This window comes from Cardiocondyla obscurior, linkage group LG21 (genome assembly GCF_019399895.1).
Source record: "Cardiocondyla obscurior isolate alpha-2009 linkage group LG21, Cobs3.1, whole genome shotgun sequence".
NCBI lineage: Eukaryota > Metazoa > Arthropoda > Insecta > Hymenoptera > Formicidae > Cardiocondyla > Cardiocondyla obscurior.
Window position 1 is genome coordinate 187,366 of NC_091884.1, and position 26,295 is coordinate 213,660.

General features: G+C 43.4%; 2 protein-coding genes across 4 annotated transcripts in view; one reads left to right on the forward strand and one right to left on the reverse strand.

Annotated features, from left to right (window-relative positions):
* The first annotated feature begins 74 nt into the window (after positions 1-74).
* Positions 75-7,332, forward strand: LOC139110623 (serine-rich adhesin for platelets). 2 transcript variants are annotated; one of them, XM_070670497.1, is made up of 7 exons: positions 75-1,115; positions 1,479-1,771; positions 1,979-3,296; positions 3,499-3,710; positions 3,825-4,010; positions 4,454-4,652; positions 7,010-7,332. In XM_070670497.1, exons 1-7 carry the CDS (start codon positions 1,079-1,081, stop codon positions 7,147-7,149), a joined length of 2,385 nt encoding a protein of 794 aa, XP_070526598.1. In that variant the 5' UTR covers positions 75-1,078; the 3' UTR covers positions 7,150-7,332. The 2 variants fall into 2 exon arrangements, with proteins under 2 accessions (XP_070526598.1, XP_070526599.1); XM_070670498.1 differs by having other exon boundaries at positions 4,454-4,595.
* Positions 7,333-7,436: 104 nt separating this feature from the next.
* LOC139110619 (serine proteinase stubble) overlaps positions 7,437-26,295 on the reverse strand; it is a 29,286-nt gene continuing 10,427 nt past the window's right edge. Inside the window, exons 1-9 of one of the 2 annotated variants that reach the window (XM_070670486.1) lie at positions 20,338-20,825; positions 13,215-13,304; positions 10,964-11,823; positions 10,225-10,487; positions 9,664-10,018; positions 9,006-9,523; positions 8,630-8,927; positions 8,418-8,543; positions 7,437-8,320 (exon numbers count right to left, since the gene is read on the reverse strand). In XM_070670486.1, coding sequence (XP_070526587.1) covers positions 8,162-8,320; positions 8,418-8,543; positions 8,630-8,927; positions 9,006-9,523; positions 9,664-10,018; positions 10,225-10,487; positions 10,964-11,823; positions 13,215-13,296 — 2,661 coding nt within the window. In that variant the 5' untranslated portion in view covers positions 13,297-13,304; positions 20,338-20,825 and the 3' untranslated portion in view covers positions 7,437-8,161. Of the gene's footprint in view, positions 8,321-8,417; positions 8,544-8,629; positions 8,928-9,005; positions 9,524-9,663; positions 10,019-10,224; positions 10,488-10,963; positions 11,824-13,214; positions 13,305-20,337; positions 20,826-26,295 lie in introns of those variants that run through there. The other variant, XM_070670485.1, reaches the window with a different exon arrangement.

The window sequence follows — 26,295 nt, forward strand, 5'->3', positions numbered from 1 at the left end:
TTAAATAGACGATGTAATGGGACGAGAAATGAGATGAGAAAAGAGACACGTCAGGGAAGCATTACTCTTGGAGTGCGCGGGATAATGATCCGCGGCGTTTCCATTGTTGATTCGCGCGTCAGAACCTGGATTTTGAATTGCGCACTCAGCACAGTTTGCGACGTGCAGTAAAAGTCATAACGATATTACGTAATGCTTTATTCGCGGTGATTCTTCTACTTGGATCAGTCGAAAGCAGATCTTTACTTCGCCTTCACTGTGCCTCCGTGACGACCGCGCCGATCGCCACTACCGTTATCGCGCGCGATAATATCCGCATATTTTCGAAGATTTCCAGCCGGCGTGGATAGACCATTGGTGGTCGGCGACGAATTTCGGCTTACTCGTGACAAACGGGTTTTATTTTTTTTTTTTATTTAATTTTATTTTGACGAATTACTTTTATCATTTTATGTCGAAAATAATGTGATCATAATACTTTGAAGAAGTTCAATTACGTAACGATATCCTTCGGGCAGTTTTTTATTAACATATTTACTTCAATATGAAATCGTAATATCTTTGCCATTGAATTGTGAACGAAGAATAATACACACGCACATATTTAATGTTCTGTAACGATGTTCGAAATCATGAACGTGAGCATAGATGAATGCGACGATGCGCAACGGCTAGAACTCCCTTTCTGTCAAAACGCCGGAAGATTGAGACCTCGAAAAGAATACTTGAGATAAGAATAGCGGAGAAAGGAATTGGAAACTAGGAGGGAAGTTATGTGCGCAATTTAACGGGGATTACACGACCTTAGCCACTTAAGAAGTCGCGGTAGTAATCGGCGCTCTTCGAACGGGCCCCAAGCGGGCCTCGTGCGCTCCGACGGGCTCCTTAAGCGGGTCTCAATCGAGCCAGGTGGCCAGCCTAGCGTACCTGATTCGCGTCAGCCAGTCTCGACGTAGACCGCGGACGACTAAGGCTAATCCTGGGACTAGAACCGGCTGGATAGCGTCGTCGCGGATTTCGTCTCCGGCATCGACGCAACGATCGGAGATATCGAAAAGGAAGCAGTGTCCCGGAAACGATGGGAAAGTCATTGCATCTGATTGTGATACTACTGCGTACGTAATCCCGCTTACTTTAATTAATTTTTTTTTTTTGCTTTGTTTTAATATTATTTTCATGTTTTCGATTAATCTTTTAATGAAGTTTCTCCCTTAAATAAGCGTAGGCGAGTAAATATATTTTTATTGATCTTCTTTTTATATTTATGTAGAAAGAGCGAGAAAGCGGAGGTCGAATTGTTCTATTTCATAAATCTGAAGAAGAACCGTGTTACAGTAGTATAATTGCAGCTCGTGAAGAAACCGGGAGTGAGAAGGCTTTAAGTTAAAAAAAAAAAAAAGTAGATGATGTGTGTTGATAATGTGAATTAGACAATGTAGTGAATTTTGAAGTTTCTCACCGGTGTTGTGTTGCAGCAGTATCGTCCGCCTTCGCTTATAGGTACGATCCATGGTATCGACACGCGGACACGCAGCAACGTCCAGTCGACTTGATCACAGACGTCGTTAATGGTCTCGGGGTGAAGATTCTTCAGCAATATTCGTCACGTGGAAATGTCGCATTTTCGCCCACGGGAGTTGCCTTCGTTCTCGCGGCGCTCTACGAGGGATCTGCGGGTAGAGGAAGTCAACAAATTGCCCACGCCTTAGGCCTACCAGCCAACCGGGATGTCACCAGAATCGGTTTCAGAGATATCAACCGACGGCTACGAGTAAGAGTGCGATATGAATGTTTCGATGATGATCTTTTCAGACATCGTTTAAGCATTTTTTAAATATTTTTTTTGATTTTATACATTAATTTTCACCGATTTCTCGTCATTAAAAATATTCCTCTGGAAAAATAAATTAGTAATAGTTATAAGTGAGATTATAATTCAAGTGTGTACGTAACAAGTTATATTGTTGTTGATTTCAAGAGTTATCTTAACGCCGATGGCTTTCTCGGCGGATTGACGCTAAGCAAGGAGAATACCAGACTCCGTCCCGAGTATGAAGACATTCTGAGGTTTTATGGCTTCGATTTGTCGAGTATTGAAGCGAATGTTACCGTTAGCCCGACAGACTCGTCAAATACAACTGAAGTTCCGACGTCTACGCTCCCGGCAGGGAACATGACAACGACGATGTTAATGAATGCTACCACGCTTCCTCCGGCTGGTGCGGAAACTCTCGGTCCACTGACCGCGGCCAACGTTACTCAGCTAAATGTCACGATGACACCGACAAATCCACCCAACATGCAATCGACATTGACTCCGGTCACCGGCGCCGGAATAGTCGCTCAAAACATGTCAACGCAATCGGGAAATGCCTCAACGGCGGTCACTTCCGGCGAAAGTGTCCAGTCGAGTCCATCCGCTGGCACGCAAACTGTCGCGGGTTCGCCGAATACGATTACGCCGATGATAAATCTAAACAACCAAACGATTGCTACGACAACAGCCATGGTCGATGGCAATCAAAGCTCGCAGATTTCCTCGACGGTCAGCAACACCGGGACAAGCAACGTTCCTAACGAGGGTATTCAAGCGTCGACAGGCGCGAACGCGACAGCGGCAGTTGGGATCAGTCCTGACATGATGTTACCAACGAGTTCCACCGGTCAAGTATCTCCAAGTATTATCACTGAGGTACCAAGAACAGAAGAGACGATGATTTCGGATTCGTCGTCTATGATGATTGCAATGGACGAGAGTACCGATGCGTTGATGGCTGCCAGCATGACCGTCGTTAACACGATGCCGGCCAATATGTTTGCATCAAATGCGACCTTTAGTACCGTTAGCATGAATTCGTTAACCACTGTCCTCCCAGAAATTCTGAATGGCACGAACGAGACTATCCCGAGTCCCGTTACCGAAACGATGGTGAACGGCGTTATTTCACAATTGAGTACCGAGGCGAATATTCTAACCGGGAATACTCCGGGAATGATCACTGCGAATGACCTCGCAATGACGACCATTGACGGCGCTATCGTAGACAATTCCGCAACGTCTGTTCCAGAAATAAACGCGACGTCGGGTAATCTGACTGAAAATAACTTGACGATTGAGAATTCAACAATGAGCTCTGTGGATAATCAGATGGCCGCGTCATTTTTAAATGAAAATATGATTTTGATGGATCGAGAAAAAATTGATCTAATTAACACCGTTAAAGACGAGTCAACGGACGAATCGCCAAGTCTTCGCGAAGAAAGAAGTCCACGTGGATACTTTTCTAGCTACCCGGGTGAGATTAATAATTTTTTAAATAAATATTAATTAACATTTTACGATACTCACAAATCTTGTTTAAGTCGTGAATACTAATTAATGTTTTCGTTCAGAGAATTATGAAATTATACGTAACAGAAAAAAATTGTCATTTTTATTATATTTTTATTATATATTTATATCGATGGATATATGATTGATGGAATTTTATTTTTTAGACGAAGGCATTTGGATGCAAGATCTAGAAATTTGGAAGTCATATAACACAGTAAATTTAGGCGAATCTTCCGTTGGGGATTCGTCGACGGAGATGTCATTTTTAGTGAATGGTTGCGACATCTCCTCGGTATCAGCTTCGAGATACATCGCTGTATTGCCCTTCGCATACTTTCCATCGTTGCACGCTGTCGCCCTCGAATTTCCTTTGGACGTAAGTATTGCGTAAAAATTTCAGTGCAACCTAATTCGCCTTCTAATAAATTCTTTCAAGACAGCTTCGAGTACAATTGAGCAATACTTGTGTTATTTTATAATCATATTCAAGGATCCCCGATACAACATTATACTTTTCATGCCCACGGATAAAACGGACACGCATCGTCTGGCGAGGGATCTCAGCGGGAAGTCATTAAGACTGTTGAGGAAGCGATTACAACCTACTTGGGTCAGGGCCACTATACCATCGTTTATGCTGCGTGGTTTTGTCACCCTGACGTCACTTTTGCAGAGGGTAAGTAAATTATGTGATATTCCTTTTCGACATTAATGTTTTATCAAATGCAGACCGTCAAAATGCAAACGCCAAATTAAAGAATAAGTATATTTCAAATTTATAGCAGTCTTTTATTGTTTCTATTTTTCACGGTACATTGATTTCAAAGCTCCACCGATAATCAAAAGTTAATACAGATCAGAGTTAAATCATTTAAATGTTATTTTATAATCCTTTTCAGAAAACATCGTGTATAACTAAAAAAAAAGTAACATTATTTTTCTTAACGTTACACGAGTAGAGAGGAATAGAGATCAAGGAAGTATAAGAGAAGATTATTATCGACGTATGCGTGACTAGGGTGTATTTGCATCGATATTTCCGTCGAGGTTTACATAATTTCTTTAAGTGATCTTCCTTCCTTCCTTCTAACATTTTCTTTTTTTTTTTTTTTTTTGCAGCTGGGAATTCTGGATGTGTTCGAGCCGAGAGTGGCCGACTTATCGCCCATGACATCTGATCTCGGTGTATATGCCAGAGATGTGCAACAAAGTATAGGGGTTAATATAAGGAATTATATGAAACCCGACCGGACCCATTCTCGTGAGTCGCCTAATGTCGTTCCACCTCGAAGGGACTATTATCGATATCTACCGCCAGGTTCTTTTTACTCTTTTACGCTTATCATACACTATCGCACTTACCTTTCAATTACTCCATAACGGTTTCCACACGTGTGAGTGCATCCCTCGCTCTTTAATGCGGATGTCCTGAATTTAAGAGTCCAATTAATATAATTTTGCATGCTACGTGTATAATCCTTGACATTTCCAGTATTCCTTACTTCTTAATTATATATTTTACCTTTTTCTTTTCTTTTCGTCTTCTCTTGCTGTTTGTAAATTGCTTCCATCTGCCTGTAAATATAATAATATAGTTGCCGTCGGTGTGAATCGAGTATTCGTGTCCGTTCAAGTGACTTAATTTTATTACATATATGTATATACGTATGGAACGTTATCGTACCTTTTGCATTTCATTTGTTACTTCGCCACGTTTTGCCGATGCCTATTTCGCGCAATTATATTATCGCATGACACCTCAGTACGTATCTCTAGTGTTAGATACGCTAGAATTAAATTACTTTGAATAGCATACCGAAATTAAATGAGCGCCTCGATACATCTCGGGCGTTTGACTAACCGGATGGCTGGCCGGCATTAAATGCATACAGGTGATTAAATTTGTCGCGGAGGCGCAGAACAAACAGCGAGACGGACGCCACGAGGCTCCCAGGCCGCGTCGGAGATAATGTTCGAAGAAATAATTACGTTTACGTAATATCCGGTATTAGCGAGTGAAATTACAAAGTTTCACGCGCGCGACTCGAGTGCTCTTCGAAAACGTAATTTGCGCGCATAATTAGTAAACGACAGGCGGCGACAAAGTGGCCCTTCTAAGCGGTCGTTACTACCTTGCTCGCTCGTTTCTTCACTTTCTTTTCTCTCTCTTTATTATTCGCATCCGCATCCCGATCTGCCGTTGCTCTTTCTCACGTTACGTTGCGTCTTCATTACTTAACACCGCCGACTGCCGTTAAAGATCACGACCATTTCCGCGCTTCAAAACGCTGTCGGAGTTCCTACGAGTTTCCGGAATTACGCGTGAACGTTCTCGGTCCTCGTTTAAGATTGAGAAACTCTCGGAGACGAAATTTAGTCGCCGTATACCGTAATTACATTTTTATGGTGATTATATGCCGATTAATCATTATCTCCTTGACGTACCATAAAATTACACGTTAATTTAGCTTATAATTTAGCTAAACGTTTTTCTGAAAACCTATCCGTTTTCTAGTTTCGCGTAAAACACGTTAAAATTGAATCTTGAAAAATGTATGACGCAACTGCGAGATGCGAGTGGACCGCATCTGCGAGAGCGCGAGTATTCGAGGACGATTAGCTAGGCAATATCCATTTTCACGCCACTAGGTAAAGCTTTCGAATAAAACTATCGATTACTATTGGAAATATTCTCAGTATTGTTGTTCAGTTCACTGAATTTAATTGCTGATATCCTGCTCGAGTCCGTAAAGGAAGTCAATAAAAAGACCTTGCGCCACCTCTTTTTACATTCACCGAGGATTCCTGAATCGCTGTGGCGTTGCAAGTGTTTCTTTGAAATTATTCTTTTGACTATTTTTGCCCATGTATATCTTGTTCTTTTTTTTTTGGTTTTTAATATAAATTTTAGGATGGTGGAATATTTCGAATTTAAAAGATGGCAATTTACCTTTAAATTATCGCTTGCAATTTTTTATCTAATATAATTTAATCGATGTTTCAGAATGATACAACTGGACAACGTTATTCGATAATGTTATAGTTGACTGTTCAATAAAAACTCGTAATTGTTAAAAAAATTCAAATATTGCTTTCGCTGTAATAAGTTTCACTGCTGTTTATAACATTATATTATTTTCTTTTATGTGAAAACTAACTTATCGTCGTAAAAATGTGGAGGCAAGAAGTTTTGTCAACTCACTTTGTCAGTGAAAGCAAGAACGCGTGCGTTGAAAGTCAATGAACTTCGCATCTAAAAATGTTAAAATTAATCGGTGATGTATCATACATGCGAATCAATGCGAGAGTCAAGAAACTGAAAATGATGTGTTCGCAAATATATAATTGTGATCTTTAACATAATTATAAAACGTAAAGTGTTGATATTTTTTTTCTTTTTTTTTGCATATAATTTTCGTCATAATTTAAAAGTTTTCCTAATTCCTCTGCACCAAAATAGCACAAATTATTAGCTTTGTGTTATATGCGCGACTAAACTCTTAAAAAACAAATATTTTATTACTTTATTTTTATATGTGCATGTGCAGATTACAGAAAATATTAAACATGTGTTTGAATATATTAAAAAAAAATAAAAAACAATGTTTTTAATTTTTTCCACGAAGAAAAAAATTCTCGTGAAAGTTTGCAAGATAATTATTATATCTTTTTTAGGCAATGGTCTATTCGAGAGAGCCGGACCAGAGTTATTTACAGCTTTGCATCCATTCCTTTATTTCATCGTCGACACCGAAACTTCAGTGAGTCTAATCGCCGGTCGAGTGGACGATCCGCTTAATTCGAGAATATTATAGGAAGGTAATCAGCAATCGCAAAGGTATAAATAAACACTCATTTATTAGACGATGCTTATAAATAATTCTATAATGTGGACTTGTTCTATTAGCTCGCACACAATTATTATCAAGTACACGTAATTAATATTGTGCTCTGTACAAATTCCTATTTATAAATAAAGAAATATAAAAGATTAGAAAGTGGCAATGTGAGAATAACTTGAAAGTGCAAAGTTGAGCATTTGGAAGAACATTCCAAGTTATCTCACGCCGTAGATCGAACATTTTATACATCTTGCTAATTAATTACTTTATTAATAAAAGTAAATTCTTCTCGTGCATTTATTGCAAAAGAAAAAAACAAAAAAAAAGACTTCAAATTTCGGCAATTACACAAATTTCTGATTTTTTTTTCTTTATTCAAGTTGAAATCCTTTAAGTTTTACGTTATAAAATCGACAATCTAATTTTGTAACATTAGAAAAAGCGATGTTTGTATAATTTATAAGTCTTAATGTTTTTTAGTGTATATGTACGTGAATGTGTATGTGCATGCGCATGTGTGTATGTTATGTACTTTATGTTCGAAACGTGGCAAGAATGATACGATGTATCTTTGAGACTATCGGACTACTCCTTTGATCTTTTTATTACACAACTCAGACTTCCCTCGTTTGTTTAGCTATACTCTTAATTTAGCAAATATATTATTTCCTTACTTACTTTTTCGTATAAATACAGTTCAGTATGCTGCTATAATGCACGAAATTTCACGTCGCATAGCGTCAAGTATATTTTTTTTTCGTATATATAGCAACCAAGATGTTTACTCCCCGAGTGGCAGCGTAAATGCAAATAAATAAATGTAAACGATATAGAAAGCGCATTTTTATTCGCGTGAAAAATCTAGGATAATGTTTTTTGATATCGCGCAAGACGACACCGCAAGAATCACTCATTCGCGCGATGAATTTCGTTGGATAGTTGCCCCGTGTCGTTCCGTCGCGCTCTTCATCGAATAAAATTCGACTCAGGCAACGTTCTTCAAGATCCATGGTACGAACTTGGATATTCGCGTGCAGACGCCCGGCAAGTTAGCTTCCGCGCAGCCGATGCCCCAGGATATAATACCAGCGAGGAAATACCTGCCGTCTTTTCCGCGAACCTGAAGAGGGCCTCCGGAATCGCCCTGTATAATGCAAGAACGCGAAACTTTTTCAATAAAAACTTTAAAACAACCGAGTAAACGGTACATAGTTGGCGATTATAAGCACGCAGGTATGTACCTGACACGAATCCTGTCCGCCTGTCTCGTAGCCGGCGCAAAGAAATATATCTGGGATGAACTCGTGTCTGCCAGCTCTCAGGAACATTGATTTGCACCTGTCGTTGCTCACTATCGGTACAGAGACCTTGAAAATGAAATTTATAAAAGTGAAAAGGACGGACTTTTTTTTTTTTTTCTCGAAAGGATTAAATCGTTAAAACAATACGTTACCTCCTGCAACACCGAGGGCAACGTTCCACCCTCGCTTAATCTTCCCCAGCCAGTGACCGTCGCGTTCTCCCCGATCAGGAGGTCGTCTGTCGCCGGTAGGCAGATGGGCGAGATGTGCGCTGCGAACGTCAACGAGCTCTCGAGTCTCACCAGCGCGAGATCGTACTCATACGTAAAGAAGTTGTACTTGGGATGCACAACCTTTTTGGCGACACCGCGCTCCACATAAGGCAATCGCTCTTGCACCGACGAGAAATCGTACTCGCCGACTCGTATCCGGATTTGTGACGTCAGTAAACTGAAATCGGATAGGATATAAAAGTCCGCGATCGAAGAATCGATAAGCCGAAATTACTCGGGAATTAATTATACTCACTCGTCGACGCAATGACCCGCGGTGGCAATCCAATTTTCGTTGAGCACCGCGCCGCCGCAGCGATGAGTACTCGAGAACCCGAAAAAGGAGGTTCTACGTACGGACACTTGCCAAGGCCATCGCCCGAACGACGCGTCCTTCCCGCCGACGATCCTCGTTTCCGGTCGCGGAAATAGCGGCGGTACGCCGCATTGCATATTCTTACTCTCGTCGGCAGCCGCCACCGTCATCACCGAACCCGTTCCTTTTTCGCTTCCCGTCATCTCGGTGGTAGACGAGCCCTGCGTCGTAGCGACGCTCGTGGAACTCGTGCTACTCGCGCTGGTCGTGCTGCTCGTAGTCGTCATTGTCGCCGTCGCACTCGTTGGACTGGTTGTACCGCTGGCAGAGGACGTCAATGTGGACGGCGTGGTGCTCTGCGTTGTGGTTTTCTTCGTGGGTCGCGGCCTAGTTGAAGTCTCCAAGTGGGACGTCGTTATGTAGTGCGCCGAACCCAAAGGCTTTTGATACTCGCTGTTCTGAAAAACGGAAAGCCATACAATGTTCACAGACTCGCGTATCGACTTTCCAAAATTTTCAGTATACATTTTTTTTATAAATACGTTATTAATATGCATAAAAAGACCTTATTAAAAATATTAACATTTTTAATTGGTACCTGTTGCGGTTCGGTCGGCTTTAGACTCGGCCGCGGTGGAAAGCTTTCCGGGCCATTCTGGAGAAGACCGGGACTGTCGGTCCAGTGTGGTTTTAAGGACGGCCTAGGTGGGGTCCAGCTGTTCGACCAGAAATGGGAACTCGTACCTAAAGACGGTATTCGTACGGTCTCCGGCACGGTAATCGCAGTTATCGGTTTCGAAGACGATGACAATGATGAAGATGACGACGAGGAGAACGATGTCGGTAAGGATGACGAGAATGAGGACGACGCCGATGACGGTTTCTGTTTTGTTACAAAGGCCGGCTCTGTCGTCACTTGCCAGTGAGAGGTTTGTGGCACGGATCCGGCTGCACTAGAATGAAAGATACATTTTAAGTTAAGCTCGTAACAATATATAATATGCACTTTATGTAATAGTAATAATAAGAATAATATAGCGCTATAAATTTATGCACGATGATATGCATGTGAGATGAATTACAAGATAATACATATTTTTATATACTTAAGCTTTAGATTTAAACTTTCATGCATGACTTAAAAAGGTGAGTTGCATACCTGGTGGAAGGCTGCCTGTCATACGTTGGAATAATAGTCGTTGTCGTGGATGTCTTTGTGGACAACACCCAGTTAGGCCTCGAGATGAAATTCGGCCTATGATCCGGCTGACTAATTATTGGCCGGAAAGTAGTAGTTTTCATTGAGAAGTACGGCTTTGAGAAATCTGTCGAGGATGGCTTTGGTTGCGCCGGCTTGGTTGCCCAATGCGGTCGTTCAGTGTGCACGAAATTCAAACCTGGATGCGACTCCTTCCCCGTTTCCTGGCGGAAGATCGATATTTCATTAAATTCGTTGCTTGGGTTGCACCAAAAATAGCTCCGCTAGCTACGATGTAAGTAAATATCTTAACTGCATGTCTTATAGTTGAAAAAATATTTTTATTACATTTCCGTCAAATATTAATTTCACTTCAAATAAAAAGAAAAAAAAAAAAAAAAAGAATAAAATAATTAACTTTAATCAAAGCAAGAGATACAATTTTCTTCTCGTTGATATTATTTATAAAAATAAGTACAAAATCTTTATAATATAATTCAAATAAATTGTGAAAAAAAAGAAAGAAAAAAGAAATAAGAAAAAAAAAATGTTTTGACTGATTTAAGAAAAGTGAATTTCGATACGAGGGCGATACGAGATAATAATGTTACACAAGAAATCCTTCAAAGTCATCTCGCTGAATCACGAATCATAATCAGAAAGTCATCGCGAGTTATAATGATAAAGTTTCCTTCCTTACGCTTTCAATAACGGAATTGACATTCGGTCGATTAATCGTTTCCTGTACGGTGAGATCGGCATCTTCGGTCTTCCCGTCGTCCGGTCTCGACTCAAAGGGCCTTTGATTACCCGGTTTACCCGGTTTACCCTGCTTGTTTGGCTTGCTCGGGCCACTCGAACCAACGATCTCGTCGTCGGCATGCTCTTTTCCTGGCAAGCGTACTATTAACGTGTTATGTGTCTCGAGCTTATCCTTGAAACCTAGTTGGCTCGGAATAGACGGTATTTCGCTCAAAGTTTCGTCCGGTCTAGTCTTGTGGTGATGAGAATGACCCGGTCTTTTCGTGTCCTGCGGTCGTCCTTCCGTCCACGTGGAGGATCCCGCCGCGTCGGGAGGGGTTTGGAGTACTTGAATATCGTGCTCGGACGTCGGCTTGGCCTGATGCGGTCTCTTCTGCAGAGGCCTCCCGATACCATGCGAAGATGGTTTCATCGGTCTGGTCGAGCTCGCGACGGAGTTGTGAGATCCCGAAAGGTACTGCAGGCTCGGCTTCGTGGTACTCGAGGCTATCGAGGAGAGGCCCAAGAGAGAAGTTGACGTCAGTCTAATTGTCTCGTTCGCAGTTGGCCCTGTTAAAGGTAGGCCTGGCCTGAGTGTGCTCGTCGCACTGTCGTGCTGTTGATGATGATGGGAATGATGAGGCGCGGCAATCGTGTTCACCGTCGTGTTGTGAACGCAGCAACTGCCAAACATGAAGGTATCCACGCACACACCCACGTGCGTGCCCTCGGACTTGATACACTCCCAGACGAACATGCACGTGCCTTCTTTGCTCTCCGAACCGGGCACTTTGCAAGGCTTCGGAGTAATTTTGTAACCTGCGTTTAAAAAAAAAACAGAAAGAAAAAAGAAAAAAAACGTTCCAGCTTGCGACGGATCGGCGGAGCTCGGCAAACGATCAACATCTCATTTACATCTTACGTGCGTTCTCCATTAAATGCAAACTGACTTTAATCTCACGTCTCCATTACATACATTTCTCACGTCAGAGTCTCGAAGGTAGACAGCGCGTGTAACGTTAAATGCGTGATGAAAGCGCACCCACGTCGATCATACCGCCACAACGAATTTAACAGCTTATAATTTCGCGAGAGACTCGCGTTTCTATGCCCGCCCTTCGGAAAAATCGAACAAAACGTGCCCCGGGTAACGAGATTACACGCATTAAATCTGACGGGCGTACGTAAAGCATGACGTTGCGTGACATCGTGTCGCACGGTACGGCACGATAGGTCATATCGTGCTCGACAATTAGACTGTCTCGCATGTTACACATGGGTTCCACCTCGCCGTCAAGTTCGGTGAAAGTGTACCACTTGTCGAAGCACGCGTGAGAGATCGTGTTAAAAAAAAATGAAACTTAATAACTGGAAGGAGTACGTAGACCTGGGCCCCGAGTCATTAACCGAGTCACGGTAAGACTCGGCTAACGTAAATTACGACCACGGCGATGTAGGAGCTTCACGCAGTCGCTTTCACCGGTGGAAACACGATCGTGTCAGCCCGCATCGCGAATGCATTACGTTACAAAGGGGAAGTTTGTATCGAGAAGGGAATTTACCTCGGTAGAGAGCCGGGGCGTTTATTAAATTCGGCTCGGTACCTAAAGTCTCCAAAAGTCCCGTCGATCCGATCCGACGGATCCCGTTACGCAAATTCAATTACGCAAAATTAACGTCGCACCGTTGTATTTTTAAACAATAGATTTTCTTCCCTCACGGTTACACTTAGAGCCCGCCGTTTTCGCTAGCAAAGCTCACAGCTGACTGCGCGAGCCAATTATCTGGGAACGAGAAAAAAAAAATAAATAAAAAAAATTAAATAAATTATAATAGGTAAAGAAGCTTCTCCCTTCGGTCGGAGATTCGTCGAAACAGAAAGAAAGTAGCGGCTTCTTTCGCTTTTCTTTTCTCACGCTCGTGCACGACCGACTGCACCTTGACCGAGTTCTCCTTCCAATTAAGCGTTATACATTTAAGGAGAACCTTCAGGCGGGGGAAGGATGCCACGCAAAGGGAGGATGAATGTAAGAGGAGATCGCGGAGACGAGAGGAAGGTAAGGAATGAGAGGAGTAGCCAGCTGCATCGTTCGAAAGTACATACGGAAGAGGCGAGCGCGCCCGAAAAAGATTTTACCGCGAGGAGCAATATCGCCGGGTGTGGTTATCGAAACGGGTGCATTAAATCACCAAAAGAAATAACTACTGACTGTGACCTCGATTCAGCGTGCTGAGAGACCTGGCGATGCCCGACCACCAGAGAATCGTGGCCACGTAACCGATCCACCGCATCCTGATCCCTGAAAGCAAAAACGTCATCGTTATTCGGGTTAGGACCGGCAAACTATCCGTCCGGGAGCATTCGCGGCGGGACCCGGTAGCTGCTTATCGTTCATCGTCACGTGTCAATTTATCAAGTAGCGAAGCAACGAGCGCTTCTTCCCCCTGGAGAACGCGCAAATCTCGGGGAGTCACGCGAACCACGCGACGCTGCCGGCAGCGCGTGCTCCGCTACGTCGAATCGCGGCGGGACAAGCGATACCTTGCGAATTTTTTAATTCTACATATTCCACATATTAACAGCTCAGTCTTGCAGCATGCGAGTATCTATATACGCTCGCTCTTCCGTCGCGCCCATTGTCTATTGTCTGCCACGTCCGCGCTCCTTTCTAGTTCACTTTCCCGCTGCACGCTTCTCGTATTAACCCTTTCTGAGAGACGTATCTAATCCCACAGCCACGCGCTTTTTCTTTTTCAGTGAAACTATGAAGAAGTGTATCGTTACGGACGTTCCGCACAAATCACGCAACCAAGTATCGTAATTTCTTACATGTCTTCCAAACGGATTTAATTTATATAATATGTAATCACTTGCGCCAGAGGGATTTATAGAATGCGAGCTTTTAATTCCCGCGATATGCGCTTGCTTTCAACGACGCCGTTTTCGTGTCGATGCAAGGTCTCGTATTAATAAAATATTTGACTCCTTCAAATTAATTTAATATCTCAATATTTTTATATTTTTTTTAAGGCCACACCTTTGCGTTTAAATTAAAAAATGATCATTACACGTGCGAGATCTGCCGAATATATCACTTGCGTGTGCAAGGCCTATAAAACGTCGAGAAAAATTAAGGGTTTCGAGGGTTCGTCCCAAGAATTCGCGATTTCTAGTTTATCGTTTTGCTGGCAGAGATTCGTGATCGACGATGGTATCTCGGCGATGCGACAGGTGCATCGAACGTGCGCTAAGACGCGTCGGTAGGAACAAAAAAGTACCCTGGACCGACTTGTCACCGAATTCTGGCCCAGCATTCCAGGTCATCGACGCAGCGTCGCTCGCTTTCGAATGCTCGATCGAGGATACCACCGTCTTGGGAATCTGTCTCGTCATCATCACTGGAATTATCTTCACCGATGCTACGCGTTCCAAATATTCTTTACATTCTTGTCGAGATATATATATATGCATTCGACAGACACGTAAAAAGCGTCTAAAAATGCAAGACATTCTCATATAACTATTTTAAATTACACGTAATTTTTTTTCTTTCTTTTTTTAATAATTCTTCAAGCAGATATTTCCTCTCAATTTATTGTCAATTCCACCGAATCGGAGTAGCGACAAAAATAGAAGATTTATTTCGAATACAGGTCTGTCGGATATATCCCACCTTACGTAACTTTTGCGGGTATAAAAATCGTAGATGCGCATCTTGTGACTAACTTTCTCGATACCTAGAGGAAATAGATATACAAATTCGATACATTCCAACGCAAATGGATACTCCTCTTCCTACCAGAATTTAAATTCATACTTGAAGATTTTACATGCATCTGGATTTATGAGAAAGAAACATTTTATTAAACTTTTCTGATCAAATTCTTTTTATAGACTTGATAAACTAAAAATCAAAACAATGTTTATTAAAATATAAAGCATTAATTTCAGAGCTCGCGTATTAAAAGAAACCGTACGATTTACGAGTTATTTCTCATAATTTTACGAATAATGTCGATTGTAAAAATAATACCAGACGCGAAATATATTTTTGTCAATTTGTCGTCGATATCCCGCCGTTGATGAAACGAAATATTAATATGGATAAACCACGTGAGCGATTGACGCAGCTGTGCGTTTATATTTCATTAAAATCCTACCTTAAAAAAATTGGGGTGACGCGTAAATTAACTGTTAATTGCTACCGCTCAAAACCGACGCTGATTAGTTCTCTCTCGCTTGGCTTGACTTCACGCCAAGCGAGAGTCAACGTCGGCTGTCTAGTCCGCGATTTTAAGGTTCGAATTAATTTTAATATTTAATTAATACGTCCAGGCAAAGACGGTCTTCGCGATTTTCGAGATCGAGGACGACCTGGGAGAAGTACCGTCTTTGTTTTGACATACTAATTTAATATTACAATTAAATCGAACGAGAGTAATGAATACGTAAGCGCGGGGTGGTGAGGGGGGACGGGGGGGAGAGCGAGCGCGAGCCTACGTGCCGCGCGCTAGGTATATTCCCCCACCACTCCTGCTCTCGCTTTGTCCTTCTCCAGCGTCGCGCAACACACACGTACGTACGCCTTACGCAGACCGCGTGCTCGTGCCGAAATTAATACGTATTTCCGTTTAACGAAACCGCCCGGTACGAGAACTATCTTCTCCTCTCTATTTTTCGCGTGAGGAGAGTACGTGCGATAAGTCCGTGTGAGGAGAGCACGTGCGATTCTCCGTGTGAGAAGAGCACGTGTCGCAGCCGGTTCCGTCGGTCGTTTCGAGAGTTCCGCGGAGTATTCGGACGTAATTTTTCGGCTTCATTCTGACCGCGAGTGAAAAACAGTAACGCGCGGAAGTAATGAACAATTGTCGCGATTGGAAAATCACGGTCGGGATGTTCGGGAGCGTCCAGTGCGCGGAGGGAGGACTCGACACGTGCTACCTGAGAGGAGGAGGAGGCCCAGGAAGGGTATCCTGCCCCAGCGGAGCAACCCCAGGGTAGGTATCGATTATTCTTTGGAATAAAATGCTTTAGATGTGACATCTACAAAATAATTTTTTAATTTTTCTTTTACAGATCAAGAGGAACTCCGCTGCTGCGTGCCGTGCGCCGATATTTAATTACACGAACCGCAGAGGTTCGTCGGTCGTTTTCGGGAGTGCCGCTAAGTTCTCGGACGTTTCTTTTTTCGATAATCTTTTTACGGAAGTGCGTTCGCGAGTTTCCAGTGCGCGGAAGGATGGCTCGTCACGTCCCATCTGAGAGGATGAGCAGGCCCACCAGGAGGCATCATGCATCGGCGGAGCAACTTATAGGTAAATATACATTTTTTTCTCGTTTAGAAAATCTTGAAAAAAAAAATTAAAGCTTTACCTTTATGTTAATTTAAATAGCAACATGTCTACATTAATATGTTCCTTTTTATGTTTCAGCCACCGGCAGAAATCTACAACTCCGCTGACGCTCATGCAGATCGGTAAGCCAGTAACTTGTTTTCAGGATTTTCTTTTTCAGATGTCGAAAAATATCGCGCGCAAGTAGATCAATAATTATCGCGAATATAAAATCACGGTCGCGTTCGCGAGTGACTTGTGCGCGGAAGGACGACTCGTCACGACGTCGCAACTGAGAGGAGGAGCAGGCTCAGGAAGGGCATCATACATCGGCGGAGCAACTTATAGGTAAATATAAATTTTTTTCTCGTTTAGAGAATTTAAAAAAAAAAAAGCTTTACCTTTACATTAATTTAAATAGCAACACGTCTACATTAATATGTTTAATTTTATGTTACAGCCACCGGCAGAATTCTTCAACTCCGCTGAATGCAGATTGGTAAGTCGCATCATTTTTTTTTTTGTAACTTGCAATCGGGTGGGATCTCTCAAAAAATAGCTCTCGCGTAGCGCGCGCTTGGTTTCTTCTAATATTTAGAAATACTTATGAGACCGGCACGTGCAACACGGTCGATCGCACGATTTTTATACACACGGTTTTCAAGCCCGTTTATTTACTAGCGTCGGATTTAAAGGCGAATCAGTCAAGTGCGGGTCCATTAGCATTCCCGGTCGTGACGGGATTTCGTAATGTCTCAGGATCTCTCCTTCGTTGACTTCCCAGTTCCCAGGCACGTGCCACATAATGCGTGATATGTGTACACGACTATTTGAAGGAGACACCGTATACCTTATAAGCCTAACGTAACTCTTGATACTCCTTATGCTCCTTACGCTCATAGATATAAACATCCGATATACCGCTAAACGGATGATCTTGATAACATTCCTTTTCTATATATTGCACTTTTAAGATCGCATTATAGGAGACTCGGTATAATTACCGCAAATTGATGTTGATAATAAACAAATTGGCAATGATTAGCGGCGATAAAGCAACAACGCAATCGCGCTACGGATGCAATAAAAGCAACCGCGATAAGCGCGAGCCGGTATCGATTAAATAATAATCGACAGATGGGATCTATAAATTGTTAACTAATGACACATATGACGAACGAGGTCGAGAGCGATAAAAACAACGCGGAGTCTTGCCCCCGTGGTAAAAAATAAGAACGGGTTATTTATTGTTTAAGATCGTTCCGCGCCTATGTGTTCCATGAGAATAACATTCCGCGGCGATAACCGCTTTTCCAACCTACGTCACCTACCAAAGAAATATTCCGTAACGACTAGCGGTCATCGTGCATAGTTACTCGTCTTCTCTCATTTCTGCTTAATCGTTCTCATCCGACAGCAAATGTATCTCGAGATTTCTCACGTTCGTAACAAGTTCAGGCGACCTATTCGCGTACCGTTCGGCCCCGCATGTCTCGCGTCAAAAACATATGTCTATTATAAAGAGAGCCTGTGTAGCGATGGAGCTAGATTAGAAAATTCAAGAGATCGATTTTGCAATCGCTTTAACCGCTGCAATTAATTCGTTATCAGCATCTCTTCGCATCACAGATACGATAATTACAAAGACTTTCACGTATAATATTAATTAAATTTAAAAATGCATATTTCTACAAATTAATAAAATTTATTTAGTTTTCCTACATGTTTTTAAAAACAGATTAAAAAATTACTAGTTAAACTCCTTTTTTTTTTTTTTTTTTTCTTTTATCTCTTCGGCTATTATGTTAAAAGTTGATAAAATTTATATAATAAATAAGAATAGTTTACTATTAAAAAAAAAATACATATATCAGATTAGTGCATTATGCCAATTAAATCCTCGGTAGAAAATTGCTTACTTTTTGTTTCGAATTTATGAGAATCTCCAATGAATTTTCTCTTAAAACGGTATCTGTTCGCTCTTGATATCAAGGCAGCCTTCTGTGCCAGTGGTGCGATATATATACATCGCAGTTATCTTATTTCAATCGTCGCGGGTGAATGATCATCAACGCGACAAAATAAAATCGCGGCAACGAGCGCGGCTAGGCACTGATTCAGGAAAATATCTCGCCGGCTTCTCGACACGGCGCGCGGCGCTCGAACGTACGTCCTTCCACGTGAATTGGGTTCTCCATACGGCGCTTTAATCCTCGTGTAATTTAATTTACGTCTTTCCTGCGTACGTTCGAGCGGCGATGGCAAGTTTAATGAGCGGGCGTAACAGTTCTCGCAGGAAATGGACGATGATTAGGGGGAGTAACAGAAGCCCCGCGGTGTGCGCTTTGCGGTTCCGCTCCGTAAGGATATTCGGTCCTTGTTCCGGTGTTGCTATGGGAAAGATATTTTACGTCTCGAGCTAGCTTGGAGGGTACTTGCATCGGATTACTCGCCGCGTGAGTATTGAGTAGCTGCATCAATCTGCACGCGTCACGCGGTAATCGTAACGCATCGACGTGTCGAGGAGTCGATGATGCTGCGCGAATTAGAGCAAATCGGAACGACGAGAAGACGTACGCGGAGCGTTTCTTTCCTCTCTTTCTCGTCTCGCGTAGGAGCAACGGACTTGATAAACCGGTGACGAGTAATCGTCGATCGAATGCTTTGTTCTAACGATAACGCCGAGGTATTAACGAGGCAGGTACGACCGCGAGGGGGTGTATATTAATAGAAAACGGAGCGAAAATGTCTCGTCGGAGACCGCGCCACGTCATAGGATGCGCGGAATGGTCCGGCAGGATACGTTTCCATAATCCAAGGTCTAGGTAGACGTCCCGTTGCACGGAGGAAGCCGAGCGAGGAGCGAGGAACGTAGAACGGGGAGCGCCGGCAGTTTGATAAAAGCGCACGAGGTGGAGACGAACGGTCGTGCCGTTTCGCTCCGCTCTACGCCGCGCTATATTGCCGGTACCGGTCCAGGTCCCGACGATGCCCGGTTGGCATTCGATCTGACTTTATGCGAAAAGCAGGATCTCGTCAGTTCGGTATCAATCAACGCGTATCGCGTTCGATAGTCGTTTGATCGCTGCGCCGCACACTTTGCTATGCGAAAAGATTAAATTGTACCGTCCCCATACTTGTCAACGATCCACTTTTAATATTCTCCGAGTATCGAATACGGAGCCGAGAGTACATTCGTTTAGTCCTGAGCAAACGCTCGTCGATGACGAAGAGACTTTCGGCAAACAATGCAGAAAATATCAGTAAATAAGGTCTGTCTGCGCTAAAAAGAGAAACTCCCGGCCGTCGCGACGATCGTAACTCAGGCATCGAATGACGAACACGACGGAGGACGCTGAGCAAGTATTCCGGAAGTGTGACAACGGTAATGGATAACTGGAAATCGCGCGCCATCGACACTACGGACGACGTACCTAACACGCGGTCTTCGCGGAGATAGCCGCGGCTACCGTCCCGTCCGAAGTCACGTTCGACATCGTGACGGTATTTCGACGACGAGTAGATAGATCATAGCCGGCTGCATATAGAGATCACAGCAGCCGTCTGAGCTTTAACGCCTCTCCAATGCAGTCGCTCGTAATGAAACTTTTCGCCCCGGACTTGTTATAGACACCGTCGGCTAGCTATCACTTTTGCAGAACGTTACAGGATTAAATTTCGTACTTGACAAAATTATTTATATTATTTAAATCGCGACTATATCTTCGCGACGTATACCTGCCTGGATCAATCTATTCGCGATATCAATTAGGCATGTTAAAATTACTTAATCGTAATCAGGTCTGCCTTCGAGAGAGGAGCGGCTGTTACATTCATTTGCAAAATACATTAGTACTTTAGTAATAGATAATTTAATTATGCATACGCACGTAATATATATATAATTGGTTAGCTCAGTAAATAATTTAATCTAATCGAACAGGCTTGTCCGTTAGTCGTAATTAATGTAGGCGAACGTTTTCGGAACCTCGGTGATACCTGAATCGCTCTCGGTCCTAACCGGTCCGCTGGATTTCCAAGTCCACGAGTTCTCGTAATCACTTCATCCGCGCTCACTTCGAATCAACGTATCCTCGTGACTCATCTCGTACACCGCACAACGACAGCCACGAGTTTCTGGCGGCGTGGTCGCACCATGAGGAAATCACCATCGTGATTCACCGTGATTCACGACGTGGATCAACGTGCACGTAGTCCTTTGGTACCCCGCGCGAAAAACTGAGACCGGCTCAGCTCGTCATCCTGGCAGAATCGATCGGGTACTCGACCTAATGTATTCTAACGTAGACGGACGGGTTTCAAGCGATGCTCCGACGTTTCAAATCAACCTCGACTCCTCCGTCGGACGGATCGATTAAGTAGATCTCAAGATGCACGGTCATCAGCATTGCCGTCCAATGATTCGTCATCGGTCGCTTGACCGCATCGCGTTAGATTAGAAACGCACGATCCAATCGTTACCCCCCCCCAAAAAAAAAAAAAAAAAAAAAAAAAATAAATAAACCCTGCGGTGCTAAATTTCTCTTTGATATCCCGATGTGGACAAGCGTCGCCTCATCAAGAAACCATTGTTCGCCGTTTAATTTCGCTTACGCTCGTCATCTCGCGTCACAACTGACGTATCTTCAAATTAATTAGCGCACTCGTTAAAGAGGTAAATAAGTAAGTAAGTAAACGGCTCCATTATCGATTTCTTAGAGTGACGTTGAATAGAAGATGCGTATACAAAAAAAAAAAAAAAAAAATAATAAAAAAAAAAATTAAAATAAAAAAAAATTAAAATTAAATTAAATTTGATCGGCCGAGAAACGAGACACGTGCGGGTTTGCGACGACAAGTCGGCCGATTCGGGGCAGCAGGAAATTCGATAGTGAGCGCGATGCCAGAATAGAATAGCGGGTCGAAACCGAACGGTCGAGGTTTACCCGTGACGGACGCCGGGCTGGCACTGAACGGCTTAACCGGTATATACAACCACTGACCGTCATCATCGCAGCCATCACCGGTCTCTCCCTCTCGTTCTTTCTCTCTACTCCTGTTTTTCTTTCCCTCCACGATGATTCGCCGTCTCTTCTTCTCGCCGTGCACGTCCATCGTCTTCGTCCACTGCTAACTATTATCGCCATCGTCACTCGGCCTTCTTCCAGGCGTCTCTCACGGCGATATCGTCTTTTGAGGTACTCAAGGTTGCCGGGGAAACTCTATCGCGATCGCGCGCGAATAGGCGAAGAAACCGGGTTCGGACGTTGATAAAAGGTGAACGGAAAAGCGCGCGAGACGTCCGATATCGAGAGATCAACCGGAAGGAACCCGGCACTTCGACGTAGGAAGGGTAGGAAGAGCTGCTACGTTACTTTCAAGCCTTCCGCTTCGCTACCGTTATGCCACCGTTGAGAGGAAAGGGATCGTTTTCGCTATTATAATAGTTATAGCTCGATATAGGGTCTACCATGGCTAATAACGGCATGTCGCGTGACTCGTTTGATTTTCCGTCTGCTTTCTTTGCGGACGTTATGATACGTCTCTCTGCGCGCTGCTGCACCGCACCTTCTGCGTTCCAATAATATCATTAAACATAAAACTTGAGACGCGCACTAATTCAACATGCATTAATAATATATACGTTAGGTGCGTTAAAAGTAAAATAAAGAAAAAGAAAATTAAATTAGAACAATTATTAATAGCGATTGAATTCTCTACGTGAATCTTAAACAATAAAGTCTTGGTAGAAAAAAAAAAAAAAGACGTCGCGGAGCACGTGGTAGGTCATCGAGATGTAGGAAAATACGGGGCCGATTTCGGAGAGGCGGACGTACGAGACACCGTTTTCTCTCGGTCCCGTCCGGGAACCGTAGAAACCTAAGCCGTGGCGTGGCCGTGAGCGGGAAACGAGAATGCGGTACGAAACGCGACGACTCAACGCGGAGGAAACGGCGCTGAAGAAAGACGAGGAACGAAATGACGAAGGAGAAATTGAGAAAGCAAGTAAGGCCGATTACACGCGTTACCGTCAATGAAGATTGTACGATAATTCGTCGTTAATCTGTCGCTTCGGACGAACGTGCGCGGTCACGTACGCTGGTAGCGTTATCCAAGCCGAGAGGAAGAGATAAAGAGAGGGAGAGAGGAGGAGAGAGCAATAAGACACCCGTAGAATGAGATTCGAAAATTGCCCGGCAATTTTATCAATTGCAACAGGGTATATCTATGCGCCTAAAGGATTAATCTCGACGAGACGGCTAGCGTAGTTTGGTGCCGTCGGTGCGACCAGCTCGGGCAATTATTTTCATCGATTGTTATGCCGCGCAGTACAAATTAAAATTGTAAAAAGGTAAGGGGGCGGTGGGAGAGCGTTAACCACGACCGATCGATTATTAACAATGCTCGGTTGAGCGAGTATCCCCGTCGTAAAGTACATTAAAGCAGGTCGGGGCAATTTCGCGAAGGAACGACGCCGCTGCATAACATTACCGAAAACGGACACGCCGGCGTTAAACTTCCGTCAAAAAGGAGAATCGCGAAAACTTTCAGTAGCTGTTAATCTTCGGGCAACGTTCAGTACCCTCGATTACCGCGTCGATTACCGCGTCGTGGCGTAGATGGCATACCAACGGAAATTCCTTTAACTAGTGCGAGATAGGAACTGTCGTCTTATCGGAACAATATCGCGTGAATCCTGTCCGAGAGTCTTACTTCATCTGCCTTTGTTGCTTCAACTGCCGGCGGCATCGTTTCAGCTTGACACCTTTAATCCCGTAACGCTTGCGAGTTTTTCATTTCCCATAAGCAATCAGATTTTCGCCCCGCGACCCTTCGTATCGTTAAATATATCAATTATAACCCACGCGCCGCAATTAAATTTTACAAACGTAAAGTGGCCGCGACTCGTATTTTAGCTAAGTCCTGTTGACGGTCACCAACGGTGTCTCGTGTGGCACAAACGGAAAGTTCAGGTCACCGATGCCCGCTGTGGCATGTGTGAACGTGTTAAACAAGTTTAACTCTCTCGTACTCCTTTTTTGTAACGCGTTTCGTAACGTGATTTCATACAAACGCGGTGCAGGGGGGTTTTTTTTTCCCCCCTATGTCATATTCGTAACACGCAGCGTACGACAATTTTGCAGTTTCTCTATTTCTCTCTTTTTTAATCTCTTTCTTTTTTTTTCTCTCTTTTCTTTCTTAATAATTTTAACGAACGATTAAATAATGCGAGAAGGTGAGATGTTGGCGAGGGAAAAACGTGGCTGGTCGTCGGCTAATGAGCCAGTATCGTAATTGTTTGAATTTTCGATCGGCCGATACCCGTTTGTAGGCTGATCCGCTCGTGTAAGCACAGAGGCAACACCAGTCGAGCGTAAGTACAGATTAGCGGTAACTCTCTCGGACGCACGGCGCGCCGTGCGCGCGGAGCAATAGCCGTGTCCCATTCAGGTAAAGGCCAGTTTACACGCGGTTTCCTCACTCCTATCTGCATTAAGCGTAGACGAGCCGGAATAAGAAGGAAGAGGAGTGGAACAAGTGGCCGGTACTCACATTTTCCTTCGGAAAAAAACGTTTATACTCACGTTAAATCGTTTCTTGGCAGGAATAAATATATCGTCGCACGACCAGCTCCGTATCGCAACACTTATATATCTTAATTGCGTCAATAAAACATCGAGAAAGGAAAGAACATTTTTTTTTTTTTCATAAACTTTTTGCGGATTATAAGTATGTCGGTTGTTTAATAAAAAAAAAAGAAAAAAAAGGAAAAAAAAAAAAAAATTAAATCAAGACGTTAAAAATTGAATATTAATTTTATGTCACTGACAATTCTGCATATTTTATATTTTAACTGAATAAAATTCATGACGAAACGTAACGAGTGCTCGGCCCGCATTTCTTTCGAGAGAGGCAGACGGTGAAAATGTTATTCGATCACGACGACGTTTATTTCGAGGCTGTTGATTGATCACGGCCACCCGAGAAAAATATGCAAGCGTAAGATATCGGTTAATGACGGCATTATTAAACGTCGAGTAATTTCCGCGGTGAATCGATCGCAGCTCAATGGATCTAAATGACTGCCGCTATGCCCTAGAGAAACGTACGTCTTAGTCCCGACGGGAGTCGTCAATGCCAAAGCATACGTCGGCCGATTGAGAGAATCGGCGAACGATCCGGGGGAAAGGACGGAGCGATAAGATGATTAATCCCTCTTCTATCGACTGACACGAACCCAACACTCTCTAATGACACGGCCAATGTACTTTTAGTTCGTTTCCCATCCTCTCGCTCTTGGACAAAGTACCGTACAGTTTGTGATTAGCGACCGAACCCTTTTCGAATCTATTCAATCATACACATTACGTATAACTACGGCAATCACGCGGGGATGGCCGCTAAAGGAAACATCATATTCTCCTCAGGGCGCGGAGAACATTCTAATCTCGTGATATTAATACAGATCTGTATTTGCCTGCCTGCCTTTGCGAATGAACATTGAGCGAAAAAGTTTTCTCCGCAATCCCCACGCATGCTTACGTCCGTCGGCGTGAAATAATAATATTTTTTGCGGCAATTATTGGCGAATCGGGTAGGGCGGATAAATAAATAAAGTAATCGCGGGACGTATCGAAATCTCTCGATTGGCCGTGATCTTCCCGGAAATTCCTGGCGTACCCGCGGCTCGTTTTTGCACCGGCGACTAGCGGCCGAGTTGCGGAGGGGTGGGCACGGTAATCGATCGAAATTTCAATGAGCGGGCAAAGGCGGCCTCGTCAACGTAAACCTGTCATTAATGTTGCCCATGGGAAGGAGGACCGGTCCATGCATCAATGTGTCCAAGTGTGATTACGGTCTTGGTAGCGAAAGCCTGGGCGCTATCGTGAATGAAATCTTATTCTTATTATTATGTAGCGGAGGCAGGGTGCGGAGCACTCTCGGCGCATTCGATATAGCCTCGTTGCCCTCGCTACTTATGCGCCACGAATTTCTTTTTTTCAAGGGTGTGCCTTGTCTAATCGATTCAAAGTGATATACATATAATGGGAACCGGTCGAGATCGTTTTTCCATTAATCTTTCGCATGATCCAGCGAGAGGCGGTTATTAACATCGTTTGTTTAACGCATCGCGAGACGATGCCCTGCCTCTTGAAAGTATCATCGGTTTTCTTTTTAACGTAACTCGGGGAAAACGTATATATTACGATCTGAAACTGCGAGATGCGAGAGAGAGAGAGAAAGAGAAAGAGCGGCCCTCGAGGGAGTACGAGTCAAATGTGAATTTGATTCAATTGCGCGTAACATTGTGTTTAATATACATTTATTTAGTCGATTGACGGCCGTCGTGAAGAAAGTAGGATGATTATGCGCGTAATATTTTGATGCCACGAGAATTTATGTGGCCTGCGGGAGTAGGCGAGGATCGACAATGACATACTATTTGTAATATATTAGATATTACAAAGCGTAGGCTTCGCGCGCATTATTATTATACTCCTAAGTTATACTCTTGCTTCCGTCTACGTTAAAGGAAACTCTTTTACATTTAATAATTTTCCGCAATAAACCACAAACAACTGTGTACCTATCGCACATCTTTCCGTCCGCGAACGCTTGCGATAATTCGCAATATTTCATATTAATCGATGTTTTATACCGCCAGTCCTGTTGACGCTTTAAACGGGACGTTTAAATCCCAACCTAATTGGCATTCGGAAAGTGGCGGGGGAGGAGGCAAAAGGTTAATATACTGTTGACACCGCGGACCTGACTACACCTTATTTACATCTCTATTAAATTATAGTCGCCGAGTAACTTCAATTATAAAATGAGCTGTCATTATTAGTACCCGCGCACACCTATCATTACGTCAGGATATACGGTCACATCGAGGGAAGTCTTTCTTATAAACCCACGTGCGTCTTATTGTTTTCCGTCTCCCATAAATTGCGT

Coding starts and splice junctions, on each gene's coding strand:
- LOC139110623 (XM_070670497.1), top strand. CDS start 1,079: ATGGGAAAGTCATTGCATCTGATTGTGATACTACTGC. Junction 3,297..3,498: donor ATACTTTTCTAGCTACCCGG/GTGAGATTAATA, acceptor TTTATTTTTTAG/ACGAAGGCATTTGGATGCAA. Junction 4,011..4,453: donor TGACGTCACTTTTGCAGAGG/GTAAGTAAATTA, acceptor TTTTTTTTGCAG/CTGGGAATTCTGGATGTGTT.